A 24,177-nucleotide genomic window follows, 5' to 3' on the forward strand; every position below is an offset into this window, starting at 1 on the left:
TCGAACTCTTTGAATGTCATTGCACACACCATGTTTAGAGGAGAAATGGCACTGCACATCACCCCAAACACAACAAACCAACAGTGAAATTGGGAGGTGGGAACGTCATGGTGTGAAGCTGTTTTTCAGCATATGGTCCTGGAAGACTTCATATAATTGAAGGAAGGATGAATGGAGAAATAAACGGGACATTCTTGATAAGAATCTGCTGCCATCTACCAGGGTGCTGAAGATAAAAGGGGGTGGACATTTCAGCAAGACAATAATACCAAACACACAGCCAAGGAAACTCTCAATTGGTTTCAGAGAAAATAAAGCTGCTAGAATGGCCCAGTCAGTTACTCAACTTGAATCCAATTGAAAATCTATGGAATAGATCTATCGAAGAGGCCTCGGAACCTTCAAGATTTGAACAGTTTGCGTGGAAGAATGGGCTAAAATCATACCCGAGCAATGCATGCGACTAGTTTCTCCATAGTAGGAGTAAAGCTGTCATTACCAACAAAGGCTTTCCTACTAAGAATTAAATACATTTCAGTAAGCTTGTTCAATACTTATTCCCTGCCATTCCACTTTATTACACATAACTTGATTTATGGACTTGTTTGTTTTGAGTAGTTTATTATATGTTGATTAATTGGGTTTTTTACCAACATGTGGTGTAAATTTCATGTCAATAGCCCCATTCAAAATATATTTACTGAGAAAGCCATTGGCGTGTTCAATACTTACAATATATATAATCATCAGAATGTATTATTTTATTATGTATGTCATACAGATTTTTTGTCCCAGTGACACTTAAGCAAATCAATTTCAAAGCGCTACTCCTAATTCTTGATCTAAGATCTGTGAGTATTCTCGACTACGAGGGTAATCCAATTCTCCTTCTCTAGATCTTATCACGAAATATTTACCGTGTCAAAAAAATCACCATGGCAATCTGGAATACAGTCCAGTTTATCAAGAGCTGCTTTCAGTGGGAGTCCAAAAAGAAAAGTTTAATCGCTTTCTTGGTAAGTCCCCTCCTTTATGAGAGAGTATGAATGAAGCTTACACTGATGGGGCATAGATTTCCAGCCTGCTTGGCAGCTGAAAGGGGCACCAAGACTCTGCAATCATCTACTGTATATAAAAGTTTGCAACAAGAAGCTACTGTTTATTTGGGCAGCGTCTTCATTATAGTGCAATGTACATGGTATTGCCCTACTTCAAACAGTTTTATTTACTCTAGACAAAAAAGCATGGCTGCAAGCCAAACCTATTTTCCAGTAACATTCAAGTTGTTAGAATGTTTTTCCTAAATAATTGTCATTAGTAATCAAATAAGGGAGCTGCCACTCTGCAAGCTATAGTTCTTTCATTGTTATGAAAAGGGATATTATTATTAGTCCTATCCATAAGTAAGGGTTGTTGCATAAATCTCATCTAGAGTATATCCCATGTGATCATCAACGCAGCAATGACTCTGCAGTTTGTAACAGAAGTCTAAGTGCATAATTTTATTTTGTATTATTGTTAGCTGACAATCCGAATGTTACACAAGATTATTGTGACTATAATTTAGAAAGCGCCAAGCAGCTGAAACTAAACTGAAATTGGTAGGTGATGCTCTCTATACATTGAACGGCTAGGCATCTTCAACTTGTGGCTAACCATAATACACTTCCCAGCATCCTTCAACAGCCAGGCAGCAATTATTTTTGCTGAAAGCTTTGCAGAGGTCTAGTCCCATTGTCAAAATGGAAGGAATATTTAGATGTGAGGCAACATTGTTTCAAAATGTTCACACGTGGTTTAGGAAAACAGGGAACAGAATACAATCCATTCTATTAATCTGCAATTATCCTACCAGAATTTCTATCTATCTATCTATCTATCTATCTATCTATCTATCTATCTATCTATCCATCCTTAGATACAGAACATAAGCAAGGAACTGGTTAAAGCACTGTGTATTTCTGTGCTGTGTTCCTAAGCTTTATTTTCATTTGTTCCTAAGCTGTCATTTTTATTAGTCTCCCTGGCTGATCCTTGTGGGCTCTCGTCGGGTGGTGTGCATTCTCCATTGTCTGCCTGAACTTGGCAAGCCGCAGGGCTTTTTTATGGCCATATGACGTGGGCGTTCTCAGTGCAGAAGCCTGTAATTATACCCACCACAGGTGACAGTTACAAGTGCAGCTCGGTGATAATTTTAGCCGCCTGATCTGATGTTCATAAAGAGAAGCCCTTGTTGTGGTTTAGTGAGTGTTCCCACTCTGGTGTCAGGCTGCTTTTCCTTCTCATTACATGGTTCTGCTATAGTTCTTTAGCTGTCGTCGGATATCTGGCAGCCTGATCTGACAAGTAGTGGGTGTCAGCGGTCAGCGTGAACTCAGTGTCGACCCTCTCTTATCAGTGGATGCGCCTGGGCCCCTAATTTGTAATTTTTTTACAAGAAGGGGGACTGTCCGGAGGAGGGCTGCCCTCTACTTCATTGCTTCAGTAGTGAAAAGGAGCAAGGAGGGCAGAGAATAGCAAAGGACAGACATGCTACTTTTAATAGCAATTACATTTCCTAATAGCTTTACAGTCGCTGAAATTTTGTATTCATGTCACTTGAAAAGCTGTTTTCTTCCATAGGGCAAAGTGCCTGTGGGCTTCCTGCTGTTGTTGAATTACAACTTCCAGAACCAATGGCTTACTTATCATTAGCCTGTGAATTGGGGGTGAGCAAAACTGTCCCGCAAAACTGTGAAAAAATTACCAAACGCATTAAAGCTAATAGGAGACAATTTTTTTTGACACACAGCAATATTTTTTCTCACTTCAGATGCAGTTAATTGGCATTTTTTCTTGTGCTGACTTTTTTGTCTTGGTCACTTTTTGCATTAAAGTCAATGGGTGTTTTTGCCTCTCTTATTGCGGCAAAGTTTTTTGCTGTGAATTTTTGAAAATTCACAGATGGCGAAATGTGGAATTTCTGCATGAATCCTTGACTGGCGAAAAAGTAACCATAAAAAGAATTTCAGAGATTGGATTTCAGAATGCACTGCCTGATGCTTGAAATGTGCAGCTAAGTTGACTGCACAGAACCGGTATGTTTTAGGAGTGATTCTACTCTGTGCCTGTGTTTTTATTCCAGGACAGAGTTGTGCAACTAAAGGCCAGGATTTCTGGATATAACCTGTGGTAGAGAAGGATACCACTGTTTTGGGCTATCCATATGTTTTTTTAATCTATAACATACAGTACATACAGATCTCTTGGTTATCTCTTAGATGTTGTATCACACAGGTTCTGGAGCACTGAGGGGTGCAAAGTGGTGCCCCTTATTGCTCATACAAAAACACTTGCATCTAGGGGACTATCAGTGATTTGCACCTCGTGCTGGATTAGGAGCAACACAGCACTGTCCTTACCACCTGCCATAGGCAAGGTGTACAAATTAGGGAACAGGTAGGTGGTGGGAGGATGGATGCCTACATAAAGCTGAGTTAGTTGCTGTCCATTCTGGATGGCTAAGAATGCCTAAGGAGGGGTGAGGGGAAATTTATAATTTTTAAGGGCCTTTAAGCCCTTTTCTAAAGCAAAACAACATCAATTTTATGTGTATCTATTGGCAAAGTCTGCCCAACTAATTCAGTGCTTCAGTTAAAGTTAACTGCTGATGTTATGGGCAAGAGACACTTAGACCAGGTTTGAGCCTAACTTTGCTTGGATTTTGTTTGGCCAATTACCTGTATAATTCTACCATTCTTCAGTTATTTTTTAATAGATTTACCCACCCATGTTTATATATTTAATCATCCTACTATCCTGCATTTTGCAGTGATTGGACAATGACTGGCAAATGTTTTTGTACCGTATAAATCTGTATTATTATCTTTTGCATGTAGTCTCCAGTAAATAACTTATCCTGACCAACAGAACCAACAAGGAATGGATGTTCAGTTAGATGAAGTCATAAGGAATGCTACTCCTCGGCTTTTGCAATTCGTACTATAAAGATTCCTCTAGGTGGCACCAAAATTCCATGAATGGTCATGTGTGAATTCCAGGTCTTTGTTTTTAACATCTTCCTTTTTTAATTTTAACTGACTTTGTGGAATTGTTTGCCTGACTGTAACACAGAAACCATATTAACTGTTTTATCACAAGAAAGGTTCTGTTTCCAGCCAATCTCCACTTGCAAGGTCCGGATTATGGGCTCATACACACGCTCATTTCATGCGTTTGAGATGCGTTTTTAATGCTTTTTGAGTGGATTGTAAATCCATAACAAATGATGCAGTGAACATTAAACTAAGCATTGCAAGCATTTAGTCAAATGGTGCACATTTCTGAAGCATTAGGAGTGCTGTAGGTAGCCATACACACATGCTACACAGTTAAATTGTATATATATTCACTCATTTTCCCGTAATGCAGTGCAGGGCTGTCCAATTAGCAGACCTGTAGGTCTGATGTGGCTTTTCAAGGGAGTTTTATTTCCCCTAGTCTGCTCAAAGAAACCATAGACATCTTTTTATAACGTAATCATTTTATGAGGAACCATCCCTGTATAATGCTGTATGACCTGCTACATGTACAAGGTTGCACAGCACTGATGCAGTGTGTCTTCTTCCATAGCAATTTTGTGGTGCCAAAGTTCAGACACTTGGATGGATGCAAGAGATTTCCATTTGCTGTTAGGAGCATTTTAAGATATTTTCCCTGACTATAAACTAAAGACACCCTGTACAGAGTAGATACAATTATGACATGCCGTGGCCTCCAAGACCATGTTGATGACTTCAGTCTAATAGCACACCCCATTTGCTAAAAGAGTTTACACACTTTATATCACTGTGGCCCAATCTGCAGCCCTTCAATTGTGCATTAAAGTAGTATGATATATATGAATGTTTTTATATGTACAGACACACTGGGGTACAGGGAAATGAACATCCTTGCAATTACCTATTAATAGCTTACAAGTGGGGGTTATGTAATAATCAATTATTGGTTGCAACCATCAACCTCAACCAAGCAACACAGGCCATTTACTTGTCACTTCTTTGAAAGTAAACATCCGATTCGTCCTTGCGGGTACCTAGAACTATTTTATACCTAGTGCGTGCCTTACAGATATATAAGAGAAGGGAATAATTGAAGTAGTTTACAATACAGTAAGATAATACAGTCAGATAAGTTTTATCACATCAGAGCAGAATGCAGATGGTGGATAGGGGATGCTGACTGACCGCTCTGTGTTTAAAACCAATCCATGGACACTCCTATCCTTGATATTGTGTTGCCATCAGAATGGTATTTCACTGATCTGGCTAGTAAAATAGTAGCTCAAGTACTGTCTACTATTACAAATTTGGCCGAGTTATGCCCAAAGCCATGCCAAACCCTCCCACTATTCAGCTGATCAGCTAAGCTTTTCCCAGAACCCTCCTATTCCATGCCCTACACCTATCTGACCCTTGATTTATTTTGGAAGGGGGACCCAGGTAAAACACGTGACCCAGTCGGTAAAACACATGACAAGGCAGCAATTACATTGCTAGTAAATTTATAATACCCTTAAAGGAAAACTAACAATGTAGGTCTCTATAAAAAAGATAATGCATAAAACCGCTCATATGTAAAACCCTGCTTCTTGTAAATAAATCATTATCATAATAATATACTTTTCTAGTTGGATGTGCAATTGGGTAATCATAAATAGAAAATTGCCATTTTAAAAAAATAAGGGCCGCCCCCTGAGATCGTACGATTCACTGTGCACACATACATTCTGGTCAGGTGATCTCTGAGGCAGCACACAGACCATCACGAAATGGTGGCTCAAGGCAAGAGATGTAAAAGGGCAAGATTTACTTAAATATATAGACCAGTTTGGTAATATTCTTTAATATGCCACTTAATATGATGTAAACTATCCTTTGCTTAAGTGTTCATTTTGGGGGTATAGTTTTCCTTTAAGTAAAGCCCCTGGCCCACCCAGTCAAGCCTCGATCCATCCCTATCTTTTTTTCTCTTCCTTGATCTCTCTGCAATCCACCCTTGATGGTCCCCTGCGTCATTTCTCCATCCCTCCCCTTTACATCATAGCACCACTGTCTGTATGTCACAGTCCTTTTTATCTCTGCTTCACCACGCTAGCCGGTTAAAAATTTTGGAGAAAGTGGCAACCCTAGTATTAATGTCACCATAAACACTTGTCAATTGAAAGTAAAACATTTTTTTATCAGGTTATGAAATTTTTAGGAAATTTACCTAATTTTTATTTTGTGTCTTAGGATTTAGTTGCTATTCAGCCACATCTTTTCCGGACAGTACAGTATTTAGCCAGCCAAGTGCAAACATTTAGATGCCCGTATATCAAGGGTCGAATTTTGAATTCATGTGAGTTTTTTTTAAACTCCCCTTAATTTACCTAAATTCGAAATTTGACTAGTCGAAATGTATTATCAAATTTCGAACTAATTTAAATGACCCGAAAATCAAATCGAATTTGATTTAAATGATCAAAACTCGATTCAGATTTAAAAAACTTGATACCAGTTTTTTCTTAGAGAAAAACTCAAATGTCAGGAAGGCTACAAACATCACCAAATGTATCCCTTGACCTCTCCCATTAACTTACACAGTAATTCTGCAGGTTTTAGGTGGCAAATAGTCGAATTTGAGTTCTTAAAGAGCCAGAGTATGATATTGAATCGAGTTTGGATAATTCACAATTTGAATTTTGATAAATTCTATTTTGAATTTTTACTTCGACCCTTAATGAATCTGCCCCTTAGTATTCAAAACATCTTTAGCATCCCAACAATTCTGAATGTCTACTCCCATTATTTCTTTTAGGTGAAGAAGTAAAAGGAATTGGAAAACCTTTATCATCATAATCATCATCATCTCTTTCCATAATCATGTCATGTACCAGTGAATTTTGCTACAAACTGTTTGTTTAACAGATTGTAGAATAAACATATAAATATTCATCAGACATATCATTATGCTTTTAGCAAAGTGCGAGTTTATTGTCTACACCATTCCGTCAGGATATAACTAATACACATCTGCTTTGTGCAACTAGGTTAGCCAGCCATAAAGCATTGCCCTTGTCAACAAGGAAAAGGGGTTTGGGGGTGGGAGGTTTTGCACACGACAGTGGTTGTCGATGTGGCGATGGTACTGACCCCTTAGGGCCTGTTAGAGTCCTTCTAGCTGGGAAGTAGACTCAACCTTTATCTGATGGTTATTTCATATTTGCCTCTCAGATATGTGATGTAAAAAAAGTTGTTGATTTGCCATATGTGTGACCTGTATTGATATGTGACAAATGATTTGCTCCTTGATTGTTTCTTACAAACCTGATGCATATAAAAGCTGTTGGTTATGGTGGATATGGGACAGTCGCTATAACTGTCCTTTGGGAAAGGGGGCACTCTTCAGTTTTACATGGTGTAGATCTATCTATGACCTGTCTTTTCCAGGAAGCAGATAGGAGGCTCAGTATTTCTCCATTTTTAAAGCTTCTGTTTATCAAATCAATTATTTTGGTCTTACGGGAGCTGCACGTTTTCATTTTTAAACAGGTAACTGAAATCTTGCCTATATCTGTTTTATCTATATGATAATGATAGCTACAGTAGAACTAACATGAGATGCCTTGCACTGCAAAGACTACATTTTGGACCATTGTGCTCTTTCTATTCTTGTAACAGTTGTTTGGCGGAAAATCCATAATTGTTTCTAAAGCTGTAACATACAAACCTCAACAAACTTGTGTTATGTGTCTAACAGGGTCTTCCAGTAACACACTGGTATGGCATAAAGGCTTTCCATAAAATGTGGGATCGTATACATGTCTGAATCCTTATCTGGTAGTCAAACACTATTAATGGATTTAAGTAATGATTTAAGCTTTTCTTCTCTAATTCCTTGGACACTTTCTTAAAGTTTCTGAACAACTGAGAAAGTTGATGGTGCCTCTGATTTTCTTTAACTGTCAAACTTTATCTGTCTGCCCATGATTGATTAAGTGAAGGTACCCAGAAAGGATTTATTGCACCCATACATTACTCCCTGATATGTATCTCATGTGAAAAGGGAAATTACAGTCTGCTCTGTCATAGAGCCTTTGTGCTCTTATTTCTATAAAAAGGCCAGTTGGGCTGTTGAATCTCATTATCAGGTAATAAGAACAATTTGATGAACAGCCAGTGCTCAAACGGGACATTATTGAGTTAGAAAGGGTGCAGAGAAGGGCAACTAAGCTGGTAAAAGATATGGAAAGTTTCAGCTATGAAGAAAGACTGGCCAAGTGGGGTTGTTCATGCTGGAGAAGAGGCGCTTAAAGGAGCACTAAACCACCCAATAAGAAAAGCCCCTACCTACTACCCTAAATAGTCCCGCTTCCCTGGGGGGGGGTACTATCTAGGGTAGTAGGTAGGAGCTTTTCTTATTGGAGGGGTTTAGTTCTCCTTTAAGGGGGGATACGATAACTATGTATAACTATATAAGGGGATCGTACAATAGCCTCTCAAATACTCTCTAAGGAGGTTCAGTCTAAATTTTTGGAAGGGTTTTTTTATAGTGAGCTTGGGTGGCTTTTTAGCAAATGAGGGAATTCAGGGTTATGGAAGATAGCTCATAGTACAAGTTGATCCAGGGACTGGTCCGATTGGCATCTTGGAGTCAGGAAGGATATTTTTTCATCCTCTGAGGCAAATTGGAGAGACTTCACGTGCTTTTTTTTTTGTCTTCCTCTGGTTCAACTAGCAGTTAGGCAGGTTATACAATATATAGACTTAAAAGGTTGAACTTGATGGACGGGAGTCTTCAACCTGCAAGAAAAAATAAAAGATTTATGTAAAGAAGTGACATGGAACTGAAAAGGGCATCTAGTAGAGCCCAGAGCAGTTGTGGGGACCAATCTGAAGACTATTTAGAGTAAGCAGTATACCTGCTTGTTTTACTACATACTCCTACATCTCAATTAGGGTGAGATTTGGCATGAAAATGTATTTGGTGTCCTAGATATTTTGGAATTATGGCTGATATACCATGATTTCACATATTTTTTAATTGTAGTCAGCTGGAGTGTTATAACTGATGTACAGATTTAACCTGTCACATATAAAATATTGCAATAGGCTTTCTCAGATAAAGATGGGACAGCAGCATCAACATTATTCTGAAAGTGTATTTATACAGAGATCCAACACTTTTTTAAAGTGTCTGTTCTGTGTGTTTCCTAAAAAAAAAAAAATCCAGACAAGATAAAGTTCCTGTTTCAATTCCCTTCCTTGGGTTTGTGCGTGACTTTCTCATTCTTAAAAAGCAATGCCAGGGATTCATGTTCTCTCTTTCCTAGACCAGCAATCAAAATTAAAAGTGAAATCCAATGTAACAGCTATACCTGACATTTACCATGTACAACATCCCTTTATAAGGTCAAGATAGTGTTGCAGCTTTCAAACATTTCATTCTTCAGCCCTGTGTTCTGTTGTTCGGCTATGTTTAATGTACCCTTTCGCTGCTAAAAAAAAAAATGTTCTGTGGATTGTTCTGCAGCAACAGAAATGATTTGAAATATCTTCTTAGGCCTTTGAAACCATTCAATTGCTCTTCTGTAGGATTTGGGTTTTAGGTTTCTATGGAGAATTCTGCGAATAGTGTTTGTTGAATTGAGCCATATGGCAGAGGAAGCATTCACTATGTGCTTCTACTGTGGGCAAGCTGATCTCCATTATTTGTCTACATTCACTTTGGGGACCTCCCCAGCCGTCTCCACACTTATGTCTAAACACATTTACAGGGGTTTTGATAGATAGGATACATGTTCCGTTCAGTAACTGACTTGGATCAGCAGTTTAAAGGAAAACTATACCCCCAAAATGAATACTTAAGCAACAGATAGTTTATATCAAATTGAATGACATATTAAAGAATCTCACCAAACTGGAATATATATTTACATATAAATAAATATTGCCCTTTTACATCTCTTGCCTTGAACCACCATTTCGTGACTCTATTTGTGCTATTTGTAGCCTGCGCTACCTGACCAGAAATACTACAACACTAACTGTAACAGGAAGAAGTGAGGAAGCAAAAGGCAGAACTCTGTCTGTTAATTGGCTCATGTGACCTTACATGTGGTTTGTATGTGTGCACAGTGAATCGTACGATCTCAGGGGGCGGCCCTTATTTTTTAAAATGGCAATTTTCTATTTATGATTACCCAATGGCACATACTACTAAAAATGTATATTATTATGATAATGGTTCATTTACATGAAGCAGGGTTTTACATATGAGCTGTTTTACTCAGTTTCTTTTAATAGAGACCTACATTGTTTTGGGGTATAGTTTTCCTTTAAAGGAATATTTTATAGCCTATATATTAGGGATGCACTGAATCCACTATTTGGGATTCGACTGAATCCCGAATCCTTTGTGAAAGATTCCGGTGAATACAAAGCCGAATCATAATTTGCATATGCAAATTAGGGACGGGAAAGGAAAAAGTGGGGAAAAACGTTTTACTTCCTTATTTTGTGACGAAAATTCACGTGATTTCTCTTCCCATCCCTAATTTACATATGCAAATTAGTCAAAGGTCTCAAGGAAGACCGAAACATTGGAATAACAAATAAATTTTATCTCTTTTTCACCATATTTTAAGACCTGTGAGTGGCTTGCTTTATTTACATGATATTAAAAAAAAAAAAAATATATATATATATATATATATATATATATATATATATATATATATATATATATATATATATATATATATATATATATAATCAGTTTCCATCTTATCTTCTTTGATGGGACAGGAAAGTTATTGCTGTAAACCACTTGCTCTTACTTCCAACTGCATCCCAGCACCAAAACATTCTGCTACATTAGAATACATTCGAGCGCCGAATGTTTCATATTCACAGTGTAAAAAAGTTGGAATATATTACAGCAATGTAGCCCTGTCTCTGTAATAGACTGTGTTTCATCTGAATATAAAAATTAAAAATTCAAGCAAAAATCTGGCCCACATGAAGAGTAAGCCCTTTGGGCATATGGTTCATTATGCATGTTCGTTTAATTACTAAAACACTTGGGATATTTTCTCAGTTGCCCTTGCTTTCAACTTACAAAGTTGGAACTGTTTCCTAGCACAGAATATGTTGAACAGGCTTGCGCAATAAGACTTTCTGGTCTTCCATAAAATGGAAATGATCTTCTGTAAAAATTTACAGCTAACAACCAAATTGTGAAGATGCAAAATGATACGATTACGGCATTTTGTTCTGTTGTTCCTCGTCTTGTCTTCAACTAGCCCGATAGGACAGTTACCTCGGGTATCTTATCTCAGTCTGAGGTCAGCAGTAGGAAAGTTATACTAACAAGTAGCTGCATAAAAGATACAGATGATCAGTTAATAGATGTCCTCTGTTTAAGTAAGATGTTGTTTCATTTGGTGTAAAGTTAAACAGGAAAATAGTACAGTATAGACTGCCTTCAAAGAACAATCCTTCCCTATTTTTAAGTTCTGCTTATGTTGGAGCTGCCTCACTGATGCTCCCTGCTTACCCCAAGTGACTAAAATAATGTGCCCTGTGCTGTTGAAGTCTATGCAAAAGCATGAAGTCTATGCAAAAGTATGTAGATTTGCAGCTCACACTCATCAACTCAATTAATCCTATTTATATATTATCATATTGATTATAGAGTGTTTGTGTCATGGAGGGACGAGGAAACATCCTCCACGGTTTTTGTTTTCAAGTTGCCAACTGATTTGCTGTTCAGAATTCACACCAAATTAATGTTGATTTTGGTGTGACGCTGGAATTTGCTGTAAGTCTCCAGAGGGATAAAGCAGTAAAATGGCACACCATACAGAATATAGATAGCTGAATTTCCATCGGCAATGACACAATGGGCATAAAACATTCGCTCAAGCAGGAGATACCCAAATCTTTAAGATTTGCTGATCTCTGCTACCACCATGCACGTCTTTTTGAGTGAGGCATACGTGGAAGAAGGATGCTAACTGTAGTTTGATTTAATAAACGGAGACCGTTGGAGGAAAGGTGGTTCACCTGCTATATTTTCTTATTTAGCCTGGAAATCAGGAAAACAGAAACTTTGTAAGAATGCACAATAATAAAATGAAAGAGATATGAGTATTTAGGAACAACGTGATGCAGTTTTCTCATCTTCAGAAGAACTTCACCCTCCTCCCCCCCCCAAACCCTGAGAACTGCATTAACAATGATCAGCAGTCTCCTCTCTCACAAACAATAATTTGTGTTCTACCATTGTTTCATTCTCCATAGGTATTTTTGTTAACTGTTTGGAACCTGGAGCTTTACATGGTTCCCCTGTTCCTGCTGATGCTCTTTACTTACAACTTCACCATGATCACAACCGGGAAGGTCAACACTCAGGACAACCTGGTAAGTTAAGCCCAGTATTGATTTCTGTGCCCTGTGCTTTTTCCACTGCAGCCGTAGGATACATATGCTTTGCCTGCTGGAGACACAGACTTGATTAAGTCTCTCCCAAAGCAACACTCTAATTATCTTATAAAACATGTCCCTCGACAGAAGTGTCTCCTTAAGGGATTTATATAATTGCTCACCTCTAATCCCTTTTTAGCTGGAGGAGCCATGATGTTTTTTTTTGTTAGATCCATGCAACCAGTATCTGTTTCACATATAGACATGCAAGCTAGTATAGATTTGTTTAACTACTGCACTCCCACGAGGGTAAAGTGGAATAGTTCCATGTGATTTACCACCCAAAAAAGGAGTGCTTGGGGGTAATAACAAGCCTTGTTTTTTATTTATAGTTAATGGACTTCCTAATAGACAAGCTTACAGCAAGGTTTTGTATATATATTCATAATTTGATCATTTTACAACACTTTTCATTGTTCATGACAGTGTCCGTAATAAAATAATCTCTCACAGATAGAGTTTTCCAACAACTAATGCTGCCCACCTTTTACCCTTGGGAAAACTGCAAGCATTTTATATCTCCCTTGGACTTGGGGTGCTGGTATATATATGTTCATCAGCTTCCATGCTCCCCAGGGAGCCTCTCTGTACATGTGATTTGCCCCATGTTAAGGGTAGGTAGGTAAGAGGGGAGGGGAATTTAAGATGAATAGGACTGTCTGGGAACAGAGACAAATAAGTACAAAGAGCAAAACTTAAAGGGGTGGTTCAGCATTAAGTTAATTTTTAGTATGTTATAGAATGGCCAACTCTAAGAAACTTTTCAATAGGTTTTCATTATTTTGTATAATCTGTAAGGCTACAAATTTATTGTGACATTTTATTACTCATCCTTCTATTCAGGCCTCTCCTTTTCATATCAAATAACTCCACGGTTTCTAGGATAATTTGGACCCTAGCTACCAGATTTCTGAAATTGCAAACTGGAGAGCCGCTGAATAAAAAGCAGCTAACTGAAATTTTCTCAGAATATCCCTCTCTACATCACACTAAAAATTAATTTAAAGGTGAACAACCCTTTCGAATCATTGAAATGAAACGGATAAGATTCTCTTAGGACCCATTCAGGACCCATTCATTTGTTTTATCACATTTAGTTTTTAAATTTGTCATTGTGCAGAGGTGAGCTTCGGGTTTTTTTTTATGTGATCTTAAAGGGATACTGTCATGGGAAAAAAAAAAAAAATTCAAAAGGAATCAGTTAATAGTGCTGCTCCAGCAGAATTCTGCACTGAAATCCATTTCTCATAAGAGCAAACAGATTTTTTTATATTCAATTTTGAAATCTGACATGGGGCTAGACATTTTGTCAATTTCCCAGCTGCCCCTGGTCATGTGACTTGTGCCTGCACTTTAAGAGAGAAATGCTTTTGGCAGGCTGCTGTTTTTCCTTCTCAATGTAACGGAGTGTGTCTCAGTGGGACATGGGTTTTTACTATTGAGTGCTGTTCTTAGATCTACCAAGCAGCTGTTATCTTGTGTTAGGGAGCTACTATCTGGTTACCTTCCCATTTTTCTTCTGTTTGGCTGCTGGGGGGGGGGTGATATCACTCCAACTTGCAGTAGAGCAGTAAAGAGTGATTGAAGTTTATCAGAGCACAAGTCACATGACTTGGGGCAGCTGGGAAATTGACAATATGTCTAGCCCCATATCAGATTTCAAAATTGAATATAAAAAAATCTGTTTTCTCTTTTGAGAAATGGATTTCAGTGCAGAATTCTGCTGGAGCAGCACTATTAACTGATTCATTTTGAAAAAAATTTTTTTCCCATGACAGTATCCCTTTAAGCACACATTTAGATTTTTTGTGTTGTGATCCAGGGAGTCAAAATTCCCTTTCTTACCTGCCAAAATGATGTTTTTTGAGTGATCCTTGTCTGACAGCACTTATGTACTTATGTACGAATGGTATGAGGCTGAAGACAGGCATTTTCACCTCCCATAATTTTTTTCAAGAGCATTGTGCTGGTGAAACAGATGAATGTTTGATAGGCCTTAGAGTTGTATTAATATAAATGTTATTACGAGTTAATTAATCTGTTTTCCTTACCATTTAGGAAGGAATGGACATTGGTGATGATGAAGAAGACGATGAAAAAGTAAGTTAGTGTGACTTGTATCTGATCTTGTATTGCTTACAGTGGCTTGCATTGTCAGAACCGGGGAGTTTTCTGCATTAACCAAGTTATACAGTACTTTAGCCAAGTATTTTGGAGACACATAGGAAGGAATGCAGGGCTTTGTATTAGCAAGCATGGGGATATCTGCGAGACTGTATCATAAGTAAAAATATTTGCTGTACAAGGAATGGGTAACTCACAACCCTCAGATATATGTCAAGAAATTATTGTAAAGGTCAGTTTGGTTGGACTTGTCATTTTGGGTTTTATAGTTTTACAAAGGTCACAAGGATCTGTTATCCTGAAACTTGTTGTACTGGTGTAGTTTATCCAGAAAACCCATCTCCCATAGACTCCATTTTAATCAAATAATTACAATTTTCAAAATTGATTTCTCTTTTCTTTGAAATAATACAGCAGTGCCTTTTACTTTATCCAAACTAAGATATAATCATCTTTGGAGGCAAAACAATCCTATTCAGTTTATTTCATGTTTTTAATATTTTTTTAGTAGACAAAATATGGTGACCCAATTTACAAAAAGACCCCTTATCCAGAAAACCCCAGGTCCCAAGCATTCTGAATAACAGTCCCATACCTGTATAATTGACCATACCCAAAATTAAAGCACATTTTGTACTGTCATTCTGCTGAAATGTGCTTATGCTAGAATAGTTGTCTCCTACGTAGGAGCATTGGTGCTCCTGCTAATGCTGTGCTTAAACTATATAAATTACTTACTGCTTGCCTGGCCATATTCCCTGCTGATTGTAAGGGGCAGATTTACCAAGTGGCCGTCGCTTGCGAAAATTCGCCAAAAAGACATTCCGCAGGGACATCACCAATTTACTAAAAGGCGTAGAGGACAATTCGCTAGTGAAAGAGCTCAGTGCTGACAAAGTTTTGTGTCCTTACGCCAGGTGAATTTTTACTCAGGTTACTCTGCAAATGTGTGAATTTTCCACTACATTATCCTTTTCGCCAAAGTCTGCTTCACCAGCTTATACCTGGCGAACTGATAAGATGAAGCTACATCCTCAAAAATCTTATGTCACATCATATCCTATATGCCGAAAAGTAAAAAAAAAAAAAGAAACTTCACCAGCGTTTGTCTGCCGAGATGTAATTTTGCATTTTGATGAATAAGCGTATGTTCTGTGAATCTGACGAAGTTGCGCGAAGTGTGGCGGAGTCTTTAGTAAATTTCCCCCCTAATATGGGTTTTACAACATAACAGGAGGGTTAAGGAAAGAGATAAAAGTTGTGGCCACCTTGCTTGAGAAAATGAATGTTACAGTACCACCATCAAGAAAGGCAATGCAAGACCTTTTATAAATACAGCTGTTAATATAACCATTAGTAAAAGCAAAATCTAAAAATTAAAGTAATGTGTCTGTTTTTAAATGTTTAAATAGGCCAGAGGCATTAATTATTGTTTGTGCGTTGCCCTTTTCATACTGGAATGATTCTGTCTTGGCTGAGGCCTGTAGACTGCCACATAAATAGCACCAGGGATGGTTTTAAGTCCTTTTGCCAGAAACAGTGGTTTTGTTTTAAAAGCAACAAAAATATCTAATATTTAGACTTCTACCCCCAGAAGGCTTCTGTACATAATCTGTAGCTTCCTAGCACATCCTCCAGCAGACAACAGCAGCTCTCAAGCCTCTAGAACAGTTAAGCAGAGGTTCACTTGGGAAAAGTCTTTGTGAAATTAATGGGAATAATAGAGTTTATTTTATTAATGGTTTTCTCAAGCGAATGTGCGCATGCCAAGCATAGCATAACATCTGGGAATTTGAACGTTCCCTCTGAAAGATAAATCCCTTACTCTCAAGCAGCCCGAGCCATCATTTAGATTTCCTTTATGCACCCCCCCCCCCTCTAGGAAATTGCATCTGTGTGGATGAACTGTGGGAAAATTATTGCACGTTTTTTTTAACTGCAACTTCCAGCATCCGCTCAATACCAGAAATGGTTACAGGGTTCTGAGAGTTATAGTTTACAATAGCGCTGGGATTCTTAACCTAAAGGTCTGGACCTAAAAATGAGTACTTATGGTGTTTGTGGTGGGACCCCATGATTCCCTGAATATATCAAAATGGCCTCCTACAATAGGAGATAATATTAAAGGAGAAGGAAAGGTTAAAACTAAGTAAGCCTTATCAGAAAGGTCCATCTAAATATACCAGTAAACCCCCAAAGTAATGTTGCTTTGAGTCCCCTGTCAAAAGAAACACAACATTTATTTCCTTTTATTGTGTACACATGGGCTTCTCTATCAGACTTCCTGCCTTCAGCTTAAACCTCATTGCCCTGGGCAAGAGCATGCTCAGTTTGCTCCTCTCCCCCCACCCCTCCCTTCTCTACTGTAATCTGAGCCAAGAGCAGGGAGTGACTCAGGCAGGAAGTGATGTCACACCACAAAAATACTGCAGCTCCTATTATAAACAAACAGAGAGTTTCTAGAGCTTTTTACTCAGGTATGGTAAAACATTCTACAGAATAAATATAGCATTCTAGCTTGCACTATTTCAGCTAATCTATTGGCAATAAAATGCCTCCGTAGCTTTCCTTCTCCTTTAAGACAAGGTGGATACCTAGTTCTAAACCATTATGTTGTGAAGCTGATACAAAAATTATTATGGGACCCCTAAGAAAATGGTTAAGAAACTCTGTATTAGGTGGATGTTAGTGATGTGCGGGTTGACCCAGAACCTACGGTGACCTGCGGGTTTGGTTCGAAATTTGTCCAACCATTGTGGGTTAGGGTTGGGTGCAGGTCATACTGGGGAAGTACACTTCTCAAAGATTCCCTTTCTTGGAACCAGAGGCGCTCACGGAAGTAGAATACAGGCCGAGAAGATGCAGGTACGGGTTGGGTGCGAGTCCTACAATGGCAACTTTTTGTTTGTTAGAGTTTGGTGTGGGTTAAGGTTTTACGGCTTAGGGTCGGATGAGGGTTCCGTTTTTCCAGACCCCACACATCACTAGTGGATGGCATCTACAGCCTTCTTTGCTAACTACCTTCATTAAAGTACCTTAATAACTGAACCCTAGTTAGCAGTCTTATTTTAAGGACCGATGCATTTCCTCTTTACACTTTGCAAGCCCAACTTTTTATATTTCTGACGTGCAAACTTCACCCCCCCCCCAACTATGTTATCCTTTCTTAGGGGTTTTAAATCCCTGTGCGGGTGTCATGGGTTCACTCCTTTCTGCACTGTACAAAGAACCGCAGGAAACAGAGAAAGATAAAAGTGCACTTATTTGACGATTTTTCCCCAGCTGAAACTGTCCATTATATGAGTTTTTCTTTCAAGCGCTGAGGGTTCAGATTATATCATGTCAAACTTAAAAGGAGTCTCTGTGGTTGTCTGGGGTGTGATGGGATAATGACATCATAGGGCGCTTTCCTGCACAGTTTGCAACCAGAGAGGGTAACATTCAAACTTCTGATTTTGACATCTGGTCCTGGAAACATTATGCAAAACTCAAATTCTAGATGCTAATTAATTCTGAAGATTCCTTAAGGAACAGACTGCCTTGTGTGTTGCTTTTTTTTTCTCCTATTCTTTTGCCGCTGACTTGCGTTTATTTGCAGATGTACAGTTTTCCATTTTAATCCGAAAAGCACTCACTTCACACGTGACTTTGGAACATTTTTAAATAACTCACAACCTCTTTTTCTGGGTCTTGGTCTTACTTGAATTTTGTTTGACATTGTGCGTGTCTATGGGGCATGGGGGGGGGAAATAAAATGTTACCTCTCCATATTCTGCCTGTTCATTGGTCTTTTTATTAGATATACCTAAAATCTTTTCTCCTGTGGGGCTTTTACAGAAAAGCAACTATTAAAGGCGCACTCAGTATGCCAGAACACCAGGAGATTAAGTGACCTGCCTTGAAAGGAACCAGGGTCTCTAGCATAAGAGCCCACATCACAGGCTGATTACTTAACCTCTAGGCTTTATGTTCTTTTTACTTAAAGGAAAACTATACCCCCCAAACAATGTAGGTCTCTATTAAAATATACTGAGTAAAACAGCTCATGTGTAAAACCCTGCTTCATGTAAATGAACCATTATCATAATAATATACTTTTTTAGTAGTATGTGCCATTGGGTAATCATAAATAGAAAATTGCCATTTTAAAAAATAAGGGCCGCCCCCTGGGATCGTACGATTCACTGTGCACACATACAAACCACATGTAAGGTCACATGAGCCAATTAACAGACAGAGTTCTGCCTTTTGCTTCCTCACTTCTTCCTGTTACAGTTAGTGTTGTAGTATTTCTGGTCAGGTGATCTCTGAGGCAGCACAGATAGAGTCACGAAATGGTGGTTCAAGGCAAGAGATGTAAAAGGGCAATATTTATGTAAATTTATATTCCAGTTTGGTAAGATTCTTTAATATGTCTGTTGCTTAAGTATTCATTTTGGGGGTATAGTTTTCCTTTAAAAGACAAGGAAAGGTTTGACTGGAGGGTGCCAATTTTTTAGGAACCAGCCCCCTAGTGACTTTAATTGCTTACCTTATACCCCGGGCCTGTGCTCCACTTTTTTTTAAAGGGGCAGTTCACCTTTAAGTTAACTTTTAGTATGTTATAAAAAGGCCAACTTTTCAATTTATTTTTTATAGGTTCTTTTTTTAAATTATTTGTTTTTCTTCTTATTCTTTCCAGCTTTCAAATGGGGTTCACCCCATTTAAAAACAAATGCTCTGTGATTTATTGTTATTGCTACTTTTTATTATTCATCTTTCTGTTCAGGTCCTCTCCTATTCATATTAGTCAGTGAATGGCTGCTAGGGTAACTTTGACCCTAGCAACCAGATTGCTGAAACTGCAAACTGGAGAGCTGCTGATTAAAAAGCTAAATAACCAAAAAAAAACAGAAATAATCAAAATGAAAACCATTTGCAAATTATCTTAGAATATCACTCTCATTGTACTAAAAGATGAACAACCCTTTTAAAATCTCACTGGCTAGGGTTATGGCAGGGAGGCAGCCATTATGTTCCAATGAATCCTGTTTGCTAAGCCTGACCTGGCTTGGTAGCCTCCCTCCCTGCCATAAACTACCCGGCGATCACTCCACTTCTTTAGAAATTGTACTTGGATAGTTTATGGCAGGGCAGACAGGCCACAATTTTCCCAAATGAGGTAACTCATTATTCACTGGGGGCTGCCTAACTAATTGACGGCACTAGTGACTTCACCTTTACCTGTCCTTTAAGTATGCGGAGGTACCTGAAAAGTTTTGAAGCTGTTTAGGCTTTATGATGCAGCTCTAATTATTAAATTGTGCCTGGTAATTTTGCTCATGCTTTGTTTTTATTTTAGCTTTTCTTTTCATTTGTACATATTATCAAGTGTATAGTTCTGCTCTGTACATAAGTACATTCTAAAGCTTAATTAATGTAATGTGGGGTGTCTCTACTACTTGTAGTCGAGAAAAAACATTACCGCATTGTGTTATGTTCCTTTATTGCTATTGACACAAGGAACATTGAATGAAAGCAGAATATATCTGCAATATTTGCACTGCTGCCGGGCTTCAGTATCAAATTCTCACTCCGAAGTGGCGGCACCAGCGCAAAATTCATTTCTTCACTTGTGCACGGAGAAAATAAACTCCCAAGTGATTGCCATTATGTTCTTCTTCCAATTGAATCACAGTAACTTTTTTTCTCCCAGCAGCTTGCTAGTTGCAGCCGAAGTAATGTTGTGGTTGTTAAACTGTGTTATCACCACATTTCTTAGTTCAATCTGAAATGTGTAAATAAAGACAGCATGGTGTCTGCGCTGCTGCCAGATGATCTCTCTCTCTCTGTCTGTTTGCCGGAGCAGGAGTAGACTTGTCCCTGGGCTTAAACCTCTGACAGTTGTTTCTTACAGACTTTGTTCAAAGGACATTATCATGTGGGGTAATAGCATGTTTTGGGGGGGTCATCATTAGGTAAATATGTGCCATGATTTGATTCCACTCTTGTGCATTTCACTGGTCATTAGCGAACCGTGTGTATGATATTGGCTCTTTTGTACATGCACTTTAAATCATTTCTGCCAACACCCATTCTGCTAAGAGCAGGCTTGTTTGTTCCCCAGAAAGTCACTGTTGTGTACAGTATTCTTTGGCTTGGACTGCTCACAACAATTCCCATTGAAAGTGTTTTGATTGACACTACTGGAAGCAGCAAAACAAAATTTCAATTTTTTCACAGCCCAAGTCATGATAGTTATTCTAACAGGTAGCTACCGTTAAAGCAACCATGTATTATAGTTCTGACTGAATATATTTTATTGTATCTCCCTGTATTCCAGCAGCCTTATTTTATGTTACTCACTAGTCTAAAAGGTACTTCTGTACATCCACAATTCTGTTTGTTAGCCCATATAACATAATTGGGTACACTACTTTATATATGTGAAAAAAAATCAATTATTTCAAATTAAAATTGGTTTCCATTTTAGGAATCTGAAAGAAAGAGCATCAGAGACCGAATTCAGATGATACAAGACATTGTTATCACCGTTCAAAACGTCTTGGAAGAACTCGCATGCTTTGGTGAACGGATTAAAAAGTATGTGATCGCTGCATCTTTCTTAATGTTCCTTCCTCTTACTGGGGTGCTAAAAGGGGCATTATATCTGTTAAGATATTAAAATATACTGCCTGCTGAGCAACGCCTGATGTTGGCAGTTTATTGACCCTTGTATAGGGGCCTTCTAATAGCCAGACTGAACGCTATCAGGCCAAAATTCAGATATCTATTGGGCAGATTAGAAAATCCCATTGGTGGGGGGCCTTTTCCCAATAGGATTTTGTAATCTGCTCAAGAGATTTCTGGTTGAAATTGTGATTCACTCATTCCTGCTAACTAATAAAATATCAGGTGATAAAATGCCAAGATTTTTATAGTTTACTTCTCCTTTAATCTGGCTGTGAATAAGAGGCTCGTTCACTTTTTATTTCCCTGACAACTGTTCTTAGAAGTTATTACCTGGAAAATAGTATTATTAAATATAGACACGTTTTATTGGCACTTTTAAATGGAATGGAGTGGTGTCAGGTCACTTGAAAAAGTTTACCAAAAGAGAAAAGCCATAGAATTATTTAATGGTTTTTATATACTATTTGAGCAGTAAAGGGTGTGTAATCATATAATGCACAGACATGTTTACATAAACATAAAGTTACTGGCAATAGGGGCTTGTGTGTGTGTGTGGCTCTTAACTGTGGTAGTGCTTTTCATTTGATTTGATTAGATAGATAGATAGATAGATAGATAGATAGATAGATAGATAGATAGATAGATAGATAGATATAGAGAGAGAGAGAGATCGAGAGATAGATAGATATGGATAGCTACAGATAGAGAGATGGGTGGATACATATGGATAGATCTCCTGCATACTATATATCAAAACAAACGTCTGCCCTTGATCTGTACCCTGGTTGGATATAATGCCTCCTTTTTGAATTGCATTAAAAAAATGTTTCCGATGTAGATATGACATTAAAAAAAATTTAGGCTTATACCCATTCTAGAAAAATGACAATGTTATGATTTATAAAAACACTTTTGCATTTGACACCGTTTTTCTACTTGAGGTTATTCTTGCCTTGGAGTCACGCCTTTTAATTGTCAATGCATTTTCCTCTAAGAGGTTTTAAAGTCATTCAAGGAAAAAATACCATCCAACCTTTCTAAACTCCCCAGGAGTCTGACTAAAGTCCCTCCTGATTACACTGTGCCGTGTCTCATGTTCAGCGTGCATCTCGGCCAGGCAGCTATTTCCACTAAAGCATTGTACCAAAGGGCTTAAAATTAGAATTCTGCTAGCAGGCAGAAAGAAAAGTACAGAACACTTAAATGGTTGTACAAGTTAGAGCATCAACCCTCGGTCACTAAAGATGTTCCCCTGCTGATCAGAAAGTGTGTCAGTTATCAGTGTTTATGTGCATGTCTGTGAGCTTTTACATCTACAGGGAAACAAAGAAAGTATTACTGTGTCTGCTACTTGATAAGTATCACATCCACAAGATTTTCATTGTTATACAGACTTTATTTGAAAACATTACACAGGAATGGGACCTGTTATTTAGAATGCTTGGGACCGGGGTTTTAAGATCTTTCCATAATTTAGATCTTCATACTTTAGGTCTACTAAAAAATAATTTAAACATTAAATAAACACAATAGTCTGGTTTTACTTCCAGTAAGGATTCATTATATCTTAGTTTGGATCAAGTACAAGGTACTGTTTTATTGTTACAGAGAAAAATTTTAATTATTTGGATAAAATGGAGTCATTGGGTGACTGCCTTTCCATATTCAGAGCTTTCTGGGTAACAGGTTTCTGGATAATGAACCCCATACCTGTACCTATTTTATTAAATGTACAGTTTAACCTTGAACCTGTATCTAATGAGTAAGGGACCACAAATTAAATGGCCAGAGTAATATAACTGACTATGAGCTTCTGTGATAAAGCCATATATGTATGTCCTTATTTACAATCATCATCCCCAAATTTGATGTGAATTGACACAGAAATGACACAGATTCAGCACAGATTTTTTTTTTAAATCAAAAACAATTGCAAATGAGACCTCCTACCTTATCCATGTTGGGTGATAATGGGTACAAAGGTTTCACCATCTCCTTTAGATGGAATTGCTGGGATGCTCAGTCACATGAATATTTGTACCTGCATCACAACACAGTATTTCGCCCCAGTAATTCCAGTTAAAGGGATATCTAGCCCCAATAAATAAAAAAATTGCATAGTGAAAGAATTTTATTTTCTATCATAGGATATGGGATCCGTTATCTGGAAACCCGTTATCCAGAAAGCTCAGAATTACAGAAAGGTCATCTCCCATACACTCAATTTTATCCAAATAATCTTAATCTTTTTTAAATTATTTCCTTTTTCTCTGTAATAATAAAACAGTACCTTGTACTTGATCCCAAGTAAGATATAATTAATCCTTATTGGAAACAAAAACTAGGCTATTGGGTTTATTTAATGTTTACATGATTTTCTAATAGATTTTGGGTATGAAGGTCCTAATTACCGAAAGATCTGGAAAACCCCACCCTATACCTGTGCAGAGTACATGTTAATTTATAACTTTCAGTGTTATCTGTGAATATAATTTACTGAAAAACATATCTATCCCTCCTATTTCATTCCCACCACTGCTCATCATGACAACATCTACAATTGCAACAATGTAGCAGTAGTCTGCTCTTCTCCTGCCAAGACTCCAGTTCCCAAAATGCCTTGAATGTTTTGTGATTAACAGACTTGTGAAGAAGTAGGCAAAGCATTGTGGGAATTGGAATCTTGGTTCAATGGGTAAATAAATACAAAATATGCAGCTAATTCACTGTTGTTTCTTTAGAAATATTATGATCATCCGTAAACCTTTCAACCCCCCCCCCTTTGAGGCAGGAAATCATTTCTCGAAATGAAATCTGAATACGATGGAGAAAAGTGGTGTGTTTGCCATAACCTAACTAACAGCAATGGCGGTCA

General features: G+C 37.9%; 1 protein-coding gene across 2 annotated transcripts in view; it reads left to right on the forward strand.

The window, feature by feature from the left end:
* The window catches only part of mctp2.L (multiple C2 domains, transmembrane 2 L homeolog), a 92,128-nt gene that overhangs the window by 62,339 nt on the left and 5,612 nt on the right, over positions 1–24,177 (forward strand). For both annotated transcript variants that reach the window (XM_018253253.2, XM_018253252.2), the window contains 4 exons: positions 897–1,016; positions 12,324–12,443; positions 14,565–14,606; positions 21,103–21,212. In XM_018253253.2, the coding sequence (XP_018108742.1) occupies positions 897–1,016; positions 12,324–12,443; positions 14,565–14,606; positions 21,103–21,212 (392 nt within the window). The remainder of the gene's footprint in view (positions 1–896; positions 1,017–12,323; positions 12,444–14,564; positions 14,607–21,102; positions 21,213–24,177) is intronic.

This window comes from Xenopus laevis, chromosome 3L, assembly GCF_017654675.1.
Source record: "Xenopus laevis strain J_2021 chromosome 3L, Xenopus_laevis_v10.1, whole genome shotgun sequence".
NCBI lineage: Eukaryota > Metazoa > Chordata > Amphibia > Anura > Pipidae > Xenopus > Xenopus laevis.